Source organism: Panthera pardus, unplaced genomic scaffold, assembly GCF_024362965.1.
Source record: "Panthera pardus isolate Hobbes unplaced genomic scaffold, ASM2436296v1 HiC_scaffold_23, whole genome shotgun sequence".
Taxonomy (NCBI): Eukaryota; Metazoa; Chordata; class Mammalia; order Carnivora; family Felidae; genus Panthera; species Panthera pardus.
The window spans coordinates 4,545,808-4,564,708 of record NW_026526799.1 but is presented as its reverse complement, the minus strand read 5'-3'; the positions used below and the strand labels follow the sequence as shown (position 1 = coordinate 4,564,708).

At 52.4% G+C, this 18,901-nt stretch overlaps 1 protein-coding gene across 3 annotated transcripts in view; it reads left to right on the top strand.

Annotated features, from left to right (window-relative positions):
* Window positions 1–18,901, top strand: part of SLC28A1 (solute carrier family 28 member 1) — a 233,135-nt gene that overhangs the window by 210,839 nt on the left and 3,395 nt on the right. For all 3 annotated transcript variants that reach the window (XM_053888645.1, XM_053888646.1, XM_053888644.1), the window contains 6 exons: window positions 1,874–1,954; window positions 2,634–2,714; window positions 5,646–5,771; window positions 14,341–14,471; window positions 15,784–15,952; window positions 16,088–16,285. In XM_053888645.1, coding sequence (XP_053744620.1) covers window positions 1,874–1,954; window positions 2,634–2,714; window positions 5,646–5,771; window positions 14,341–14,471; window positions 15,784–15,952; window positions 16,088–16,285 — 786 coding nt within the window. The remainder of the gene's footprint in view (window positions 1–1,873; window positions 1,955–2,633; window positions 2,715–5,645; window positions 5,772–14,340; window positions 14,472–15,783; window positions 15,953–16,087; window positions 16,286–18,901) is intronic.

The following is an 18,901-nucleotide window of genomic DNA, read 5'->3' as shown; positions in this document are numbered from 1 at the left end:
AATTGCTAGGTGCCAACGGTCCGTCGCGCGCCTCACCTTTCTGGAATTCTCTGACACGTCTGGCACGGCTGATCGACCACCCTTCTTGATCAGCTGTCCTCGGTTTCCAACACGTGCCTCGCCTGGAGGTCCTCCAACCTCTCTGTTTCTTCTCGGTCCCCTCCCTGCGCCCCCTCTTACCCTTCCCCCCTCCCATGCTGACCCCAGGGCCCTGTCTTCTGTCCTCACTGCTCTCCCCACTCAGGGACGTTTCCTCGGTGAATCGCATCTATCCCATGGCCTCAACCTACACTTCCGTGCAGATGTATCCCAATCCATCTCTGGCCCAGACCTTCCCCCCTGAGCTCCTGACCCTTTTATCCAGCTGCCCCTCCACCCCACCCCGTGGCTGCCCCACAGGCATCTCACACCCAGCAAGTCCCAAACCCCGCTGCTGAGCTGGCCCAGACCCCCCCTCCGCCAGGCTCCCCACCTCGAGAAGAGGCCACCTATCACAGAAAATTACAGGAGCAGAAGAGAAACGGGAAATACAGAAGGAAGAACCCAACTTTCAGCAGTCCCAGCACACAGAACAGCTTTTCGGGCACGTCGTCTCCCAGACTTCCTACGCTTTGGATGTTCTAGCTTCCCCACCTAACATTTCGGCGTAGGGATGCGCCCACCATTACCAATTCTGCGTAACTCATTGTTTTAATGCTTATTTATTTATTCTGAGAGAGAGAGAGAGTGCCAACAGGAGGGAGGCAGAGAGAGAGAGAGAGAGAGAGGGAGAGAGAGAGAATCCCAAGCAGGCCCCACGCTGTCAGTGCATAGCCAGACGTGGGGCTCGATCTCACGAACCATGAGATCGTGACCCGAGCCGAAATGAAGAGTCAGTCACTCAGCTGACTGAGCCACCCAGGCACCCTTCTGCATAACCTATTTTAGAACCGTTTGGAACAGATAACACATCCCAACAGCACAAAGGGGAGGCGGTAAAAAGTAAGTCTCCCTCCTGCACCGACAGTCACCTAGTTCCCGCCCCAAGGCCACTGCCTCCCTTGCATACCCTTTTAGTGACACTCCGTGCCCACACAGGCCCACGCACAATGCCATCCCCACGCTCCCCTGCACACCGGATAGCACAGCACACACCTTCCCTCTTCTCGCTCGGAAATCACTCCATAACTGCCCACGGAGAGCCCCTCAGTCTCGTTTCCAGACTTTCCGTGTGCGGCTTCGTGGTCATCCCGTGGTCCTGAAACCCGTCCTCCACCGAGAGACATCTGAGTGGTTGTCGGCCTCGCTGAGATAAATCAGACCGCAGGGCAGAGGCGCCGGGGTGGGGGCCGGGGCCCTGGCGAGGAGGGAAGGACTGTGAGGGAAGTTTCGAAGGAAGAGTTGACGAGGCCTGGAGTGGCAGAGAGAGGTGGTGACAGCCTGAGGGACCGGCTGCCGGGCCCACGTGGGTCTGGCTCTGAGCTCGTCGGTCCTGAGTGGAAGTGCTGTGCCGGAGAGACGACGAGCCTGTCACTCGGGCCCAAAGCACCGGAGGGGTCCTCGTGGACCAGGGACTGCGCTCATGAAGGGGGTGCACGCTGTGCAAGGTGCTAGGCCCTGAGCCAGCTCCTCTAACCCTCGCGAGAAGTGGCGGTCCTGCTTCTCCTTCATGGCACAGGCCTCGTCTGTGGGGGGAGGGGGCCGGGGGGATGTTCAGAGCGGAACAGAGAGGACAGAAAGTGCCTCCCAGGAGGCCCCGTATGTGACCTCAGGCAGTGAATTCAGAGCTTCCTCCTGGACCCTGTCAGGTCCCTGAGCGGCACGGCCCTGGACGGAGTGGGTTGTCTGGGGTCTACCTGCCTCTAACCCTGGGGCCTGTGCTCTTGCCTGGCAGGTTCTGCCCATCGTTATCTTCTTCAGCTGTGTCATGTCGGTTCTCTACTATGTGGGCCTCATGCAGTGGGTGATCCAGAAGGTGAGCTCCCAAAGCCACGGCCGGGCTCTCCCACGGCTGCCTACTCACTGGGCTCATGCTCTCCCAGAATGCCTTGCTTCCAAACCCAACCCCCAAATCCCCCAACTCCCCTTCTCTGAGGGCCGGGACCTTCCCAGAATCCTGCTCCGAGAGTCTGCACCCTCCCAGAATCCCCTGCTCCCAGGGTCTACACCCTCTCTAATACAATGTTTTCCAGAGCCTTTTTCACAAAACTCCAGCTCCATGGCGGGTTAACACACGTCACTAGGTACAGGGATCCTGCGGTCAAATACTTTTGCGAAGCTGGACCGGACGAACGTAAATCGGTTTCGTACAGGGCTTCTCAGAGCCTTTACTAAGCTGATACGTATTTGGCGTCCTCCACGGCGTGTGTGTCCAGCGATTCTCAGATATATTCGTCCAGGGACTCTTTTTGTATGGAGACAGCTTTTTAAAGGCACTGCTGTGATAATCGGAGCTACCCGCAGGTGGATGGGTGGCCTCGGGAAGGGGAGAGCCCCCATCAGTGGAGGTGTGGAAGGAGAAATGTAGGTGAGGGCTTGCTATGCTGGGCTGGGAGTTGGGAGGAAGACTTATCCGGTATTTCCACCCCACCCCTGACTCTCTCCAACTCTGGGGTTTGCCGACGTCTGCCCACAAAGAGCACTCTGCCTCCTAGATCAGCTGGCTGATGCAGGCCACCATGGGCACCATGGCCACTGAGACCCTGAGTGTGGCTGGAAACATCTTTGTGAGCCAGGTAGGTCCTGCAGCGCCCTGGCCCCATGCTCACCAGCAGCATCTCCAAGGAGGGCGGGTGTCCTGGGTCCCCGTGGCTCCTATTCAGTCAGAAAAAGAGACGCTCGGCACTTCTCCCACGGTCACCAAAGGCCGCTGTCCCAGAGACGCTCCCTTCGGGGACGCGCTCCTTGCCTGGGTCGTGCCAGGGAGGGGGGCCTCTCTCGGGCACCTTCTACCTCCCGAGGCCTCGGGGTCTTTATCAGCTTAGAGACTCACAAAATCTACAGATGGTGTCCACCTCTCCCCCTTCACGTAGAAACAGGCTTGAGGGCGGGAACAGCTTGCCAGGACCCCGCAGCATAAATCAGGACTTAGAATCCAGGTTTCTTCTTTCCTGGTCAGGGTTCCTTACCCGACATCATCTTATCTCCCGCCCCACCCCTGCGACCGCCACCCACCTCCCTATATCTGAAATGTATTTTCCAAAGTAAACGTGACTCTAAGGCACCTATCAGTCCTGAGCTCCTTCCAGAAGGCCCGGCACTCCTGGGTGCCAGAGCCTGTTCCAAGGTCCTAGCCCATCGGACCGACACTGGAGTCACCAAAAGACAAGTGGGGAATATTTGCATCTTTTTGGTTATAGTATCAGTGTGTTGGTTTCAAAGGTTTTTTTTTTTAAAGCCAATTAAGACAATGTGCTCTCTGATAAATTGCCTCAAATCCCTTAAGATGTTTAAGAGGAGACCAGAGAGAAAGGAATGCTGAAATACAAAAGCATTTATTTAAACGAAATGTGGCAAATGTGCTCCGTGGGTTTTTGCTGAGAAAGTACAAATTTAGGTGAATGGAGCCCTGAGCTGCCTAAGGTGAACTGACTTTGAGCGGGCTGATGGGCACGTTGACCTAGAGCCCTGGCTCTTTGCCTCGTTTTCCCCAAGGGGATAATCTTTGAGGATTATCGACATCATTTCAGCCTCCATGTTGGCAGCCTGGGCCCTCTTCTGGGGGGCGTCGCACCAGCCCTGTTGCTTAAATGTTTTATGGGTCACCCAGACCCCGTGCTGCAGTCCTGACCTCGCCCCAAACTCCAGTCTGACCCATCCAACTGCCGCCTTGACCTTTCACTCGGGTGCCTAAGGGGCATCTCAAACCCATCACACCAAGCCCAAGCAGGCAGAACCCTGACGCCCTCCTGCTTGCTTCTGATTCTTCCCTTTCTCAGGAAATGGTACCATCGTCTTCCATGAAGTGTTCAGGCAAAACTCAGGAATCTTCCTTCCTTCCTTCCTTCCTTCCTTCCTTCCTTCCTTCCTTCCTTCCTCTGCTTCCCTTGCTCCTGGCTGCCTCTAGCCCGTCAGCAAGTCCTGCCAGCTGGCCCCCCTCGCCCCGTCCCAGCCCTGCCCTGCTGCCCTTCTCCTTTACCACAAGCCACCCTACTCTCCCCACCAGACACTGAATCTCCTCCACTCTCCCTGTTTCTGTCCCCGCCCCTACCACCTGCCCTTCACTTCACTAACACGCCAGAATGATCCTTTAAAACCACAAATCAGATGGCGTTGCCTGGGTAGCTCTGTTGGTTAAACATCCAACTTCAGCTCAGGTCGTGACCTCACGGCTCTGTGCGGACAGCTCGGAGCCTGGGGCCTGCTTTGGGTTGTGCGTCTCCTTCTCTCTCTCTGCCCCTCCCCCCCCCCCCATGCTCTGCATCTGTCTCAAAAATAAACCTTAAAAAATTTTTTTTTTTAAATAAAAACACAAACCAGATCAGGGCGCCTGGGTGGCTCAGTTGGTTGAGCATCTGATTCTCGATCTCAGCTCGGGCCCTTGCATCAGGCCCCACGCTGGGTGTGGAACCTGCTTTAAAACAAAAAACAAACCCAAACCACAAACCAGATCATGTCACTTCTTTGTAGCCAAGTCCACTCCCTGGCCTGGCTCACCCGCCTTCCCCCTCCTCCTCTGTGTGGAGTCCCGCCCCACACCCCCTGTGGGGCAGGCACAGCCTGGGTCCGCTCACAAGTCCTCAAAATTGCCAGTGTCAAATCGGCCCCAGGACGCTCGCCGTTCACTCTGCCTGCGATGCTGTTCTACCAAACCCAACAGTCGGCACCTGCGGTCTCAACTCCAAAGTCACCTCTTTGGGAAGGTCTTTGCTTATTACTCACTATTAAGTACCCGCCAACCATCAGGCATTCCCTGCACATATCTCCGTAGGTCTTAGCGCCATCTAAGATACACTGTTTACCTACTTGGTTCCTTGTTGGTTATCATTTCTTTCCTTAACTCACCCTCCTCCGTTGTACCCAGGACAAAAACTCCTTGAGGACAGGAGCTTTATCTTGTTTATCCCCATCGCTATTCTACAGAACAGTCTGGAACATAGGAAGGGCTCAGTAACTGTTTTTTTAAGTGTATTTATTTTGAGAGACAGGGAGAGAGAGGGCCATGAGCAAGGCAGGGACAGAGAGAGGGGGAGAGGGAGAATCCCAAGCAGGAGCCCCGATGCGGGGCTCAATTTTATGAACTGTGAGATCATGACCGAAGCTGAAATCCAGAGTCGGCTGCTTAACTGACTGAGCCGCCCAGGCTCCCCTCTTTGAGCCTCTCTAATTCTCTGCTTGCTCTCCTGGAAACCGGGGATGAGTATTTGTTTCTCAGAAGGTCCTGAGTGATGAATGTGAAGTGCTTAGTGATGCCAGGACATAGGGGGCACTTGACACGGGGGAGCATCATCAGGCCGAGAGGAAGGCCTAGGGGTCTTTCCGTAGGGCCGGGCCAATGCTGAGGTGCAGGGAGGCCCAGCCAAGTAGAGACCGTGGTCCTGACCCCACCTTGCTATCTCTACCCCTGGGAGCCCGAGCACTCACTGTGACGTGCCCACTCCCGGGTGCAGGGGGACGCCCTGGTGCCCGGGCCGGCTCTGGTGGTCTGACACCTTTCCTCTTTGCAGACCGAGGCTCCTCTGCTGATCCGGCCCTACTTGGCGGACATGACTCGCTCTGAAATCCACGCCGTCATGACCGGAGGCTATGCCACCATTGCCGGCAGTCTGCTGGGCGCCTATATCTCCTTTGGGGTATGTCCGCCTCTCCCTTTGTTTGCTGAAAACCTCAAGAACCTGAAGCCCTCCTTTGTGGGCACCCCACACGGCTCCTGGCCAGAGCGACCTGGAATCTCCTCCCATAGTCTGTGTCCGGAACCCGGGGGGCTGTGACGCAACAGGAGAGGCTACACCTGACTGAGGCAGGCCAGGCGGGCTGGGCCATTCAGCTTCTCGTGTGGCCAGTGGGGGTGAGGATTCCCGGTGTGGCACCTGCTGAGCCCCTCTCATGTGCCAGGCACAGCGCTAGGTATCGGAACATCCCCATTTTACAGAGGAGGAAATTGAGGCTCAGAGAATAAGTGAGATGCCCAAGCCAGGATCTGAACTCACGTCTGTCTGACTCTGAGGCTTGTATACACTGTCCCTCACCTGGGCTGTCCCTGGAGATGTGTCCTACTCTCCCGCCCTCCGCTTCCCCACACCCTTCCTGGATATGAGCCCCTTCCTCTGCTCCTAAATTATTGCTTGTGCAGCTTTCGAATGCAATACATTTCTAGGTCAAATTCCAGTGGTGCGACTGGAGCCTTTACACCAACCCCAATACTGTGTGGCAAGCAGAGCAAATCTTCAAATGTGTCCCCTACAAAGTGCCTGGTAATAATGCTCTGCATTTGTTAAACGGCCTGTACTTACGTGTGCTTTCACATGCAAATATTTTTTTAAAATTTTTTAAAATGTTTATTTATTTTTGAGAGAGAGAGAGAGAGCGCTCACGCGCACAAGTGGGGGAGGGGGAGAGAGAGAGAGAGAGAGGGAGACCCAGAATCCAAAGCAGGCTCCAGGCTCTGAGCTGTCCACACAGAGCCCGACGCAGGACTCAAACTCACAAACGGTGAGATCATGACCTGAGCCAAAGTCAGATGCTCAACCGACTGAGCCATTCAAACGCCCCAAGCAAATCTTTTTTTTTTTTTTAAGTTTTACTTTATTTATTTATTTTTGAGAGAGAGAAAGACAGCACTAGTGGAAGGGTGGCAGAGAGAGGGAGGGAGGGAGGGAGGGAGAGAGAGAGAGAGAGAGAGAGAGAGAGAGAGAGAGAGACTCCCAAGCTCACACTGTCAGAGCATCGGGGCTCAAACTCATGAAACTATGAGATCGTGACCTGGGCCGAAACCAAGAGTCGGACGCTTAACTGACTCAGCCACCCAGGTGCCCCTCACATGCAAATCTTTAAAGATCTTAATTTTTTTCTTAAATATCAAAGAGATTCTTGCTTCTTACAGAAGTGAAGAAAGTAAAAAGAGAACTTCAAACCCACTTCTCATGGGGACCTGCTTTTACTAGATAAGCAGATTAGCAGTTCTCTAACTGGGAACTTGTTAGAAATGCAAATTCTTGGGCCCCACTCCAGACCTGCTGAACCAGAAACACTGGGGAAGGGGCCCCATGTCCTGTATAATGACAAGCCTTCCACATGGCTCTGATGCTCAATTTGATAACCACCGACTTAGAATACATCATTCCAGATCTTTCTGTGTAGTCATTTAAGTATAGATACCTGAATACACACATGCTTGCCTTCTTTTCTACTAAAAATGAGGTAATTCTACCCATGCTTTTCTGCAGTTTGCCTTTTTTCTTGCAAAATTCTGAACATGACATGAAACCCAGTAGGTATAAAGGAAAAGGTTGACAGAGCTACTGGTAAAAATGAAAAATGTCTGTATGGTGAAAGTCACAGTTTTTAAAAAGTTTAAATGATGGATCAGGCAAAAACAGTTCATAAATCATAAAAAGGTATTCCAGCTCACTGATAGTCAAAGAAAATAAAACCATCATAAGATACGCAATATTTTACATGCCTCACAATGGGACACTCTTGATGGGAGCATAATTTGCTGTAACCTTTTGGGAGAACATCTATCAGTCAGTTTAAAAATACTCTTTCCCGGGGCACCTGGGTGGCTCAGTCAGTTAAGTGTCTGACTCCAGCTCAGGTCATGATCTTATAGTCTGTGGGTTTGAGCCCTACATGAGGCTGTGTGCTGACACCTCAGAGCCTGGACTCTGCTTTGGATTCTGTGTCTCCCTCTCTCTCTCTGCCCCTCCCCTGCTTGTGCTCTGTCTCTCAAAACAAAGAAACAAATAAATAAATAAATGTTGAAAAAAATAAAAAAACAAAAAACAAAAAACCTCTTTCCCTTTGATCCAGTTAGGAATATTACGATACAGAAATGCTTTCCCAAGCGGTCAAAAAAGGCCAAACTCCAACATTATTTGTAATAACCACAACAACACCTGGGTGGCATTAAGCACCCGACTTCGGCTCAGGTCATGATCTTATGGTTCGTGGGTTCTAGCCCCGCATTGGGCTCTGTGCTGACAGCTCAGAGCCTGGAGCCTGCATCAGATTCTGTGTCTCCCTCTCTCTCTGCCCTTAGCCTGCTCACGCTCTGTCTCTCTCTGTCTCTCAAAAATAAAATAAATGTTAAATTAAAAAAAAAAAAAAGGAAAGAAAGAATGAATGAAAGAGAGAAAGAGAGAGAAAAGAAAGAAAGGAATAAAGAGAGAAAGGAAGGAAGAGGGGGGGGAGAAAGAAAGGAAGGAAGGGAAAGAAAGAAAGAAAGAAAGAAAGAAAGAAAGAAAGAAAGAAAGAGGAAGGAAGAGAAAGAAAGAAAGAGAAAGAAAGGAAGAGAAAGAGAAAGAGAAGGAAGGAAGGAAGAGAGAGAAGGAAAAAAGAAAGAAAAGAGAGGAAGAAAGAGGAAGGAAGGAAGAGAAAGAAAGGAAGAGAAAGAGAGAGAAGAAAGGAAGGAAGAGAAAGAAAGAAAGAAAGAAAGAAAGAAAAAGAAAGAGGGAGAGGAACAAGAAAGAGAGAGAAAAGAAAGAAAGGAAGAAAGAGAGAAAGGAAGGAAGGGGGGGAGAAAGAAAGGAAGGAAGGGAAAGAAAGAAAGAAAGAAAGAAAGAAAGAAAGAAAGAAAGAAAGAGGAAGGAAGAGAAAGAAAGAAAGAAAGAGAAAGGAAGAGAAAGAGAAAGAGAAGAAAGGAAGGAAGGAAGAGAGAGAAGGAAAAAAGAAAGAAAGAAAAGAGAGGAAGAAAGAGGAAGGAAGGAAGAGAAAGAAAGGAAGAGAAAGAGAGAGAAGAAAGGAAGGAAGAGAAAGAAAGAAAGAAAGAAAGAGAAAAAGAAAGAAAGAAAGAAAGAAAGAAAGAAAGAAAGAAAGAAAGAAAAGAAAGAAAGGAAGGAAGAGGGAGAGGAACGACCTAGATGCCGAGCAGGAAGGGAATGAGCTGAGTAGGTTCGTCCAGGCCAGGCACTGTGGCTCAGCGTCTAGAGTGAGGTGGGCCTCCTCTTGCGGATGGAGAGCAAAGGCCCACCTCTCACTGCCCACAGGGTCTCCTGAGGGATGCTGCGTGTTGCAGGGGTGGAGGGGGCAGGGGAGAGGAGGAGGCTAGGACAGCCCACCCTGTCCCCTCCTCTGGTCGCAAATTCCACCTGTTTCTCTCACCTCTGCCCCTGGGAGCAGGCAAGGGGACAAGCCACCCTGCCCTCAGTCCCTCCTTCCCTCAGGACACATGGACCACGGGGTAGGTAAGCTGAGCTCCACATACCCACAGGGCTGCCTGGGCAGGGCGGATGCCGTGTGACTTTTCCAGAAGGCCCCTTGCGCTCTGGGGCTTTGATCTTCTGGAACCCTCCTATCTAGAATTTTCAAGATCACCCGGTTCACACTTGCCTCGCCAAGGCCTAGAGAGAACCCATCAGGGCTGGTGCCCCACCACCACCCCGGATTGATTTCGGAATGTTATTTGTTTTTTATTTTTATTTTTTTAAGCTTATTTATTTTGAGAGAGACAGAGAGAGAGGAAGCGGGGGAGGGGCAGAGAGCGCGAGAGGATCTCAAGCAGGCTCCACACTGTCAGCACAGAGCCAGACGTGGGGCTCGAACCCAAAACGTGTGAGATCATGACCTGAGCCGAAATCGAGAGTCGGATGCTCAACCGACTGAGCCACCCAGGCGCCCCTGATTTCTGAAGGAATTTGATATTTCCAAAATGGAAACTCAAGACTTTGTTCCTGAAATTTTTTTTCCTGGCGGCATGTTGGGGGAGGGGATGCCCTGTCAGGACTTAGGGCCTTTTTAAGGACCTTGACGTTGCTCTGGGTTCCACAGCCGGTTAAAAGAATGGTATTCTTGCCACTGCAAGAGCCTTGCCGCCATTACTTCAGATTAAAATACTGCAAGAACTCTCCTTTTCCACCGTCTGCCTTGCACCTCGGCTTCGGTTCCTTCCCTGTCTCGGGGCCAGAGTTCGGGCCCAAGCCCCAGGCAGTCGCGCCTCCCCTTGAACGGACCCGGGTGCCCACTTCCCTTTAGCTCAGCAGACTGTGCAGAGGCCACCAGGGTCCCCAAGCCTGTGGAGCGGAAGCCTCAGGACCCATCGCTGGCCCAGGTGAAGAGCACCCAACCCTCCTCCCCTCCCTGCTCCCGAAGGGCCTTTAGTCTGGGGTCAGCGAAGCTCTCTTCTGCCCCCACCTGGCTCTTGGCCGTCACTGCAGCGGCCCCAGGACACTCCCACAGCCCCGCCTCCCCGCTCCTTTTTCTCTCTCCCCCGGGACGCTCCTCTGCCCTCAGCCCCTGAATTCCACAAAGATCCCTCTTGCCCATTCCTTGTTTCTCTTTGTTGCTCAACTTCCGGCTCCCTTTGCCCCGCTTCCCTCCTATTGGATGTTTTTAGACCGGCGCCGTCCGATGCAGTCCCCACTAGCCACACGTGGGCATTGAGCCCTTGAAATGTGGTTGGTCTGAAACGAGATGTGCTGTGAGACTCAGCAGGGGGGAAAAATGGATTCATTTTATTACTTTTATATGGATTACATGAGTGGAAAGATAATGTTTTGGATATGTTGGGTTACGTAAAATCCATGACCAAAAATGATTTTACCTGTTTCTCTTTACTTTTTATTTGTTATTTATTTATTATTTTTATTTTTTAATGTTTATTTTTGAGAGAGAGACAGAGACAGAGCGTGAGCAGGGGAGAGGCAGAGAGAGAGGGAGGCACAGAATCGGAAGCAGGCTCCAGGTTCTGAGCTGTCAGCACAGAGCCCGACGCGGGGCTTGAACCCACGAACTGTGAGATCATGACCCGAGCGGAAGTCGGACACTCAACCGACTGAGCCACCCAGGTGCCCCTTCTCTTTACTTTTTTTTTTTAATTTTTTTTTTTAATGTTTTATTTGTTTTTGAGACAGAGAGAGACAGAGCATGAACAGGGGAGGGCAGAGAGAGAGAGGGAAACACAGAATCCGAAACAGGCTCCAGGCTCTGAGCTGTCAGCACAGAGCCTGATGTGGGGCTTGAACTCACAGACCACGAGATCATGACCTGAGCCGAAGTCGGACGCTCAACCGACTGAGCCACCCAGGCGCCCCTCCTTCTCTTTACTTTTTAAAAATTTATTTGTTTATTTATTTATTTTGAGAGACAGCATGAGTGGGGCAAGGGCAGAGAGAGGGAGGGAGGGAGGGAGAGAGAGAATCCCAAGCAGACTCCTCACTGGCAGCACAGAGCTCGACTGGGGGCTCAATCCTACAAAGCGAGTGATCATGACCTGAGCCCAAATCGGGAATCGGAGGCCTAACTGACTGAGCCGCCCAGGCGCCCCTCTCTTTACTTTTTTAATTGGCTACTAGAGAATTTAAGACGAGACCTGGTTCTCATTATATTTGTACTGGGCAACACTGGTCTAGACCTTCTCCCCTGCTCCGAGGTCCCGGGCTCACTGAGTCTGTTCACTGCGGCCTCCATATAAATCTCCTTTCTCACCATAGTTCCCCAAAGCTCTAAAGGAGGCCCCAGCCCTCTCCACCAACCGCAGGAGCTGGCCTCTCCACCCACCCCTCTTTGGCCCAGGGACCCCTGTGAGAGGCGCTGTGAACACAGGCTGGGCAGGGTGATGTTGAGGGGATCAGCCACTGATATTCCTCAACTGACTGTGCAAGAGTGGGGGCCCCTGGGGCCGTGTCTGTGAGGTTCTGAGCCCGGCCAAGTGAGCGTGAGCTACGTGACTTCCACATCTGTCAAGTGGGCAGGACTATTGCCTACCTCACAGCAGTTTAAGAATTAAATGCAATAATAGATTACAAAAAAAAAAAATTTTTTTAAAGCGGGGCGGGGGGGGCACCTGGGTGGCCCAGTCGGTTGAGCATTCAACTTCAGCTCAGGTCGTGATCTCACAGTTCGTGAGTTCGAGCCCCGCCATCGGGCTCTGCGCGGATAGCTCAGAGCCTGGAGCCGGCTTCGGATCCTGTGTCTCCCGCTCTCTCTGCCCCTCCCCTGCTCACGCTCTGTCAATCTCCCTCTCAAAAACAAATAAACATTAAAAAATTAAAAAATAAATAAACGCAATAATAGAAAACGGCACAGTGTGGAAAAGGTGGTAGTTCTTTCTCTGACAGATTAGGGTCAGAAATCTATCCTGAAACTGGCCCATTGTATGCCGTAGAGTTGTGTGGATTTTTTTCTTCCCTCAGTAAAGGTGTTTTTGAAAATTCCAAGGGAGGACCCCTACCCTCTATCTCTGTCCCCCTGGGATGCCTTTGGGTAAACAGAGGAAACCAGTGGGCGGGAGCGGGCCCTGGGAGGGCTTTCCTTGGGGAATGGGGGTGTCACAGCCAGTGTGGACCGACCCAGTGCCCCGGGGAGGCCGGCCTGGGCCAAACTCAGTCCTTTCCAAGCTGAGATGAGCAGCCGGAGCACGTGAGGCTGTGGCCGTGACCGGCCGGCTGGGACGGTGTCCAGGAATGTAACATTGCAGGACGCGTTCCCGCTCAGGTTGGCAAACTAGACGTGACCTCCGAGGTGGAGGAAGGGGGAGGGAAAACCCCAAGATTCCAGGTATGGTACAGTCCCCAGTGGGTCTGAGCAGCCCCGAGGAGGCCAGCGACCTCCCAAAGCCCAGCCAGAAACATCCAGAGAGGACGTCTGTCCCGAGGCCGGCCCCTTCCCACGAGGAGCAGGGCCTGTGACCGGGTGTGCGCAGGGGGAGCGGGGGTCGGTGCCCATACTCCTCTTAAGACGTTTCCACTCCCCGCTGGGAAAGAAACAAAGGGGTTTAAAACCACAGGCAGAAGGACACACATCACAGAGCCTTAGAGGGTCTCACAGGTCTGGTTCCTCATCCCTTGCTGGCACTTCTGTGGGTTTCTTCTCTGCTTTTATTAACCTGGACATGTAGCTTCAACTTAACTCCCCTCCTTTTCCCCCCTTTTTATGCACAATTAAAGAACTACAGGTGATTTTTTTATAAACTTTAAGGAGAAGAAGTCTATTTTCCTTTTGTGTTTATAAAAGCAATATGTAGTGTTGTGGACATGTAGACATACGCCAAAAAGCAAAAAGCAGAGAAAATCATCATGGCCCCACTAGCCAGGGACAGACAATTGGCCGACAATTTTGGCGTGTCTCTTGCTGATCTTTTCATGCATAGTTGTGGAAGGTTTTGGTCCCCCCCCCCCCATCGTGTGGTTATGCTCTGTATGCAATTTTGTGGGCATCTCCCCATGTTATTGCAAAGCCTTGGTAACCTTCGTTTTCAATGGCAGCTTGACAATGCTTAGCCATTCTGTTGTCGTTAGATGTTTGGGTTGGCTCCAGTCTTTTCACTTGGTAAATAATACCGTGTTGGGGAAATGTCCCATCTAACTCTGGGGGAAGGGAACAGGGGAGCAGAGGGTTTGAGGCCACAGCGAGGACCAAAAAGTGGCTGTTGTAGTAGGCAGATTTCCTAAGAGCTCTCCGACCACAGGAGTGGGTGTGATGGGCTGCCTCGAAGTGGTGAGCTCCCCGTCACAGGAAGTATTTTCTTCACAGTAAATAAGGACATTCTTATACCAGGAGGTCAAAGTAGGTCGCCTCGTGGATCCATCCCGACTCTCCTTCTGTGAGCTTTGTCTGAAACCATCACAAACCCCTCAGCCAAGGGAGGACCGGCCCTCAGATGAGTGGTCAAAGGGAGACAGCCTAGGAGGGAAGGAAGAACTTGGAGCCTGGAGCCGAAGACAGGGTCCTTCTCCGTCTTCGTCTGGGGCAGGTTACGTTTAATCTCGTGGGGGCTCAGTTTCCTTTCTGTGCTGTGGGATACCACTTCTAGAGGTCCTAGCGGGAAACGCGAGGTTCTGTACACACAGCCTGTGACCCCTTACACTGTCAGTAACGATGACAGCAGCACTGACGATGATGACAGACAGTGGGGCAGGGTACACATGCCCTCTGCTGGCCTGGGCTGCACTCCTGGCAGGGACATTTCCTCTGTCTCCTCCTAAGCCCCATTCTCTCTCTTTCTCTCTCTCTCTGCGCAAAGCACTCATTTTATTAATTCTAACAATGTTTTTATTTCTGAGCGAGAGAGAGAGAGAGAGAGAGAGAGCGAGCAAGCTGGGGAGGGAGCAAGAGAGGGAGACAGAATCTGAAGCAGGCTCCAGGCGCCCCCAGCTGACAGCACTGAGCTGGACCCACGTGGGGCTGGAACGCACTAACCATGAGATCGTGACCTGAGCGCAAGTGGGACACTTAACCCCAAAAGCCCCATTCTCAATCCTGCAGATCGATGCTGCCTCCCTGATTGCTGCCTCGGTCATGGCCGCCCCTTGTGCGCTGGCCCTCTCCAAGCTGGTCTATCCCGAGGTGGAGGAGTCCAAGTTTAGGAGCCTGGAAGGGGTGAAACTGACCTGCGGGTGAGCACAGCCTGAGGGCGGCCTGCGGAGGGGGCTGTGGGAGGGATGGGGTGAGGGGGGTCAGGAAGGGGAGGCAGGGAGCAGGGGTGGGGGAGGCTGAGGGGGAGAGGCTGGGAGGGAAGCAGGAGCAGAGGCCTCTCCGCCCAACCCCCGGGGCCCTCCCCACTGCTGCCCTGCGCGTCCTGCGTCTCAATTTCCAGTCTGGGACCAGCGGGAAACCACCGGCTCATCAAACAGAGCAGCCTGGGATTGCTGCTGGGTATTGCTCAGTCAGTTACGTGTCCGACTTCGGCTCAGGTCATGATCTCGCAGTTCATGGGTTCGAGCCCCGCGTCGGGCTCTGTGCCGACAGCTGGGAGCCTGGAGTCTGCTTCCGATTCTGTGTCTCCCTCCCTCTCTGCCCCTCCCCTGCTCATGCTCTGTCTCTCTCTTTCTCTCTTCCGAAAATAAACATTAAAAATTTTTTAAAAAACAAATAAACAAAAGTCAAAAGAAACAGGTGATTTTAACGACAAGTTTTTGAGCAGGCTTCACGCCCGGCGCGAGGCTTGAATTCACAACCCTGAGATCGACACCTGAGCTGAGATCAAGAGTCAGACACTTAACTCACTGAGCCCACCCGGGTGCCCCTTAATAAAATATTTTTTAACCCAATATGCCCCAAATATTGTCATTTCAACATGTAGTCAATATAAAACATCATTAATGAGTGACTTCATGTTCTTTTTTTTGTACTTATTCTCTGAAATCTGGCATGTGCTTTTTTTTTTTAATTTTTTCTAATGTTTATTTTATTTTTGACAGAGAGAGACAGAGCATGAGTGGGGGAGGGGCAGAGAGAGAGGGAGACACAGAATCTGAAACAGGTTCCAGGCTCCCAGCTGTCGGCACAGAGCCCGACGAGGGGCTCGAACTCACAGACCGTGAGATCATGACCTGAGCCGAAGTCGGCCGCTTAACCGACTGAGCCACCCAGGCGCCCCTGCTTTATACTTACAATACAGCTCAGCGCTGGCCAGGCTCCTTCCAAGTGCTCTGAGCCACACGTGGCTGGTGGCTCCCGCCTGTGGACACAGCACGTTGTGGGCAGCCGGGGTCTCATCCTAACCCCGGGTTCAGCGCCTTCTCCCCCCTCCCCCATCCCCCCATCAGCACCTTCTCACTCCCTCCCCCGCCCCAGGGTCTCAGAACAAAGACAAGGACCCTGGGCTCTGAAGTGCTTCGTCCAAGCTTCCTCTCTGAGCCCATAGGATGAGAAGCCCCACTGTTTGTGGGGACAGGCTAATCACGACAGTTCGTGGTCCCCAAACAGAGACGCTCAGAACCTCTTAGAAGCAGCCAGCAGTGGGGCTGCTGTCTCCGTGAAGCTGGTTGCCAACATCGGAGCCAACCTGATCGCCTTCCTGGCGTTGCTGGCCTTCGTCAACGCGGCCCTGTCCTGGCTGGGAGCCATGGTGGGCGTCCAGGAGCTCAGCTTCCAGGTATAGCTGTGCTGCCCGCTTGGCCCGCGAGGGGCGCCCTGGGGGCAGGGGCGTGGGCGCCAGTGGGTGGACACCCAGCAGAGCCCAGGCCAGCCCCGGTCATGGCAGCCGCCCTTGTCCCTGTGCCTCACTCAGCTCATCTGCTCCTATGTCCTGCGGCCCGTGGCCTTCTTGATGGGTGTGACCTGGGAGGACTGCCCGGTGGTGGCCGAGCTGCTGGGGATCAAGCTGTTCCTGAACGAGTTCGTGGCCTATCAGGGGCTCTCCCAGTACAAGCAGCGCCGCCTGGCCGGAGTCGAGGAGTGGGTGGGCACCAAGAAGCAGTGGATCTCCGTGAGTGTCCTGGTCCCCTCCCTGAGCCCCCTGCAGCTGCCGTCCTGGCTCCCGGACGGGTGGTGGACACGCCCGCCTCCCAGCCCTACTGCCCTGAGCAACCAGCCGGCTTCAGGCCTCGCTGCCACCTTCCCGAAAGCCTTTTAGGAGGCTGAGCTGCAAGGAAACAGTCTTTTTTTTTTTTTTTTCCAACGTTTTTTATTTATTTTTGGGACAGAGAGAGACAGAGCATGAACGGGGGAGGGGCAGAGAGAGAGGGAGACACAGAATCGGAAACAGGCTCCAGGCTCCGAGCCATCAGCCCAGAGCCTGACGCGGGGCTCGAACTCACGGACCGCGAGATCGTGACCTGGCTGAAGTCGGACGCTTAACCGACTGCGCCACCCAGGCGCCCCGGAAACAGTCTTTTTTTTAATGTTCATGTATTTCGAGACAGAGAGGGAGCACAAGCAGGGGAGGGGCAGAGAGAGCGAGAGAGACAGAATCCCAAGCTCGAACCCACGAACCCTGAGATCGTGACCTGAGCCGAAACCAAGAGTCGGACACTCAACCGACTGAGCCCCCCAGGGTGCCCCAGGAAAGGGTCTTGTTGGGGGAGATCTAAGATCTCCCTGTAGATGGGCCACCATCCTGTGTGGCTTCGGGACAGCCACTGTGCCTTGCCTCTCCTGCTGGAAACCGGTGTCATTTGTGCCGCGGCTGTCCTCAAAGGGACACACGTCCGCGTCCAGTGAGCAGAGGGAGCGAGCTGGGGAGGCCCCACCACGTTCACTGCCATTCTATCGGATTCAGTTCAGGGGCTGGCTTTTTCTGTGGCTAAAAGTTCTATAAAATGAAACTTTCTAAACAAATAAAAGCTCTGTGGCATCACTGAGAATAAAACAGTCACCTGTCACCTCGCCATCCAAAAATAACAGCTAGTGTTGTTTTATGCATTTTCTTCTTTTTCTTAAGACAGTTTACACGGTTGCCATTACATATATAATTTTTTGAGGCAGGGGGGGCGCAAGTGAGTGAGGAGCAGAGAGAGAGAGAGGCGGGGCTCACCTGGGGCTCAAGCTCACCCAGTGCGGGACTTGAACTTACGAACTGTGAGATCATGACCTGGGCCGAAGTCAGATGCTTCACCCCTGAGCCACCCAGGCACCCCCACACAGTGGCCATTATAGCACCCACCCTGTGTGGTAGCCGGCTTTTCCCCACCTGTTTCTGACAGAAACATTATCTGTGACGTATGTATGCTGACGTATTTCACCAAGACCCCTGCCGTTGGGCCCTCCGGGTTAATTGCATCGTTTGGCTATTTTACGCGGTGCTGGGATGAGTGGCTGCGTGCACAGAGCTGCTCCCTCCTCTCGGATCATTTCCTTCGGAGCTTTCCCAGATGCGGGAAGACTGAATCACAGGGCCTGAATCCTCCCGTGGCTGCTGCCAGTAACTTCCCTAAAGGGTGGGGGCAACTGAAATCGCCCCCCCGGCCGTGCCCTGAGCGCTGGTTTTACCGCTAAACGGCACCGAGCAGCCCCTTTGGAAAAAATTAAAAAGTTGTGCCACTTTAACGGACCAATAACAGCTCGTTGTTTAAATTGGCATTTCTTGGGTTACTAGGAACTTTTAACACAAAATGCTTTCTCTTGTCTTTGAAATTAGGTTTTAAATTGTAAGGGAATGTAGCCTCCAGTTAAAAAAAAAAAAAGTTCGAGATCGCAAGTACAGATTTCTCCTTGCTCCTTGTCCTCAACCCCTGTGTCAGTCTCTCCTCTAGAGATAATGGATGGGATGCTCCTTGAGGATCTTTTTTTATGAACTTCTTTCCTTTCGCAAGTGTTTGTTGAGACCTCTAAGGTGCCAGGCACTCTGCTGGGCACCAGAAATTCGAAGGGGAATTAGACAGATATGGTCCCCAGTGTCATGGAACTTACATCGAGTGAAAAGAACAAGAAAGCAAAGGAATAAAAAGTAAAATAAGGTCTTTGTGGTAAGTTCTATGAAGAAAACAAGAAGAGGAAACAAAGGGGTCTTCCTCGGCTGGGCGAGTCGCAAAAGGCCCCCCTGAGGCGTGGCAGTTAGGCCAAGACTTGGAGGGTGGAGAAGGGGCCAGGTGAAGCTGGGAAGAATATTCCAGGCAAAGAAAAGGCATGTGCAAAGGCCCTGAGGTTGAAAAACACTTGTTTGGAAAATTGAACGGAGAGAGGCACAGCTAGAGCAGGTGGTAATCGTAGAAGAGACTGGCATAGGCTGAGGAGTAGTCGAAAGTTCCTGAAGATTTGACATTTTACATCTTAAGATTACACAGGCTGCTGGATAGAGGGTGATTGTAGGTGAGCAAGCAGGATGCAGGAGCCTTAATATTTTTCCATCAATTTGTATAAATTACGTTATAAAGACATTAACCTTTTTCTTTTTTCTTTTTTTTTTTAATCTTTTTCTAATGTGTTTTATACACATATTTTTCCCAGCCTTTCCTCCCCCTTCGTCTTGTATTCAGGGATTTTTCTTGTAACAGATTTTACAACAAATCTTTTCCTTTGTGATTTCTTCTATTACTTCTAAACTTAGAAAGGTATCTCCATTCCAGAAATCTGGGAAGTGTTAAATTCCTGAAACATTATGGTG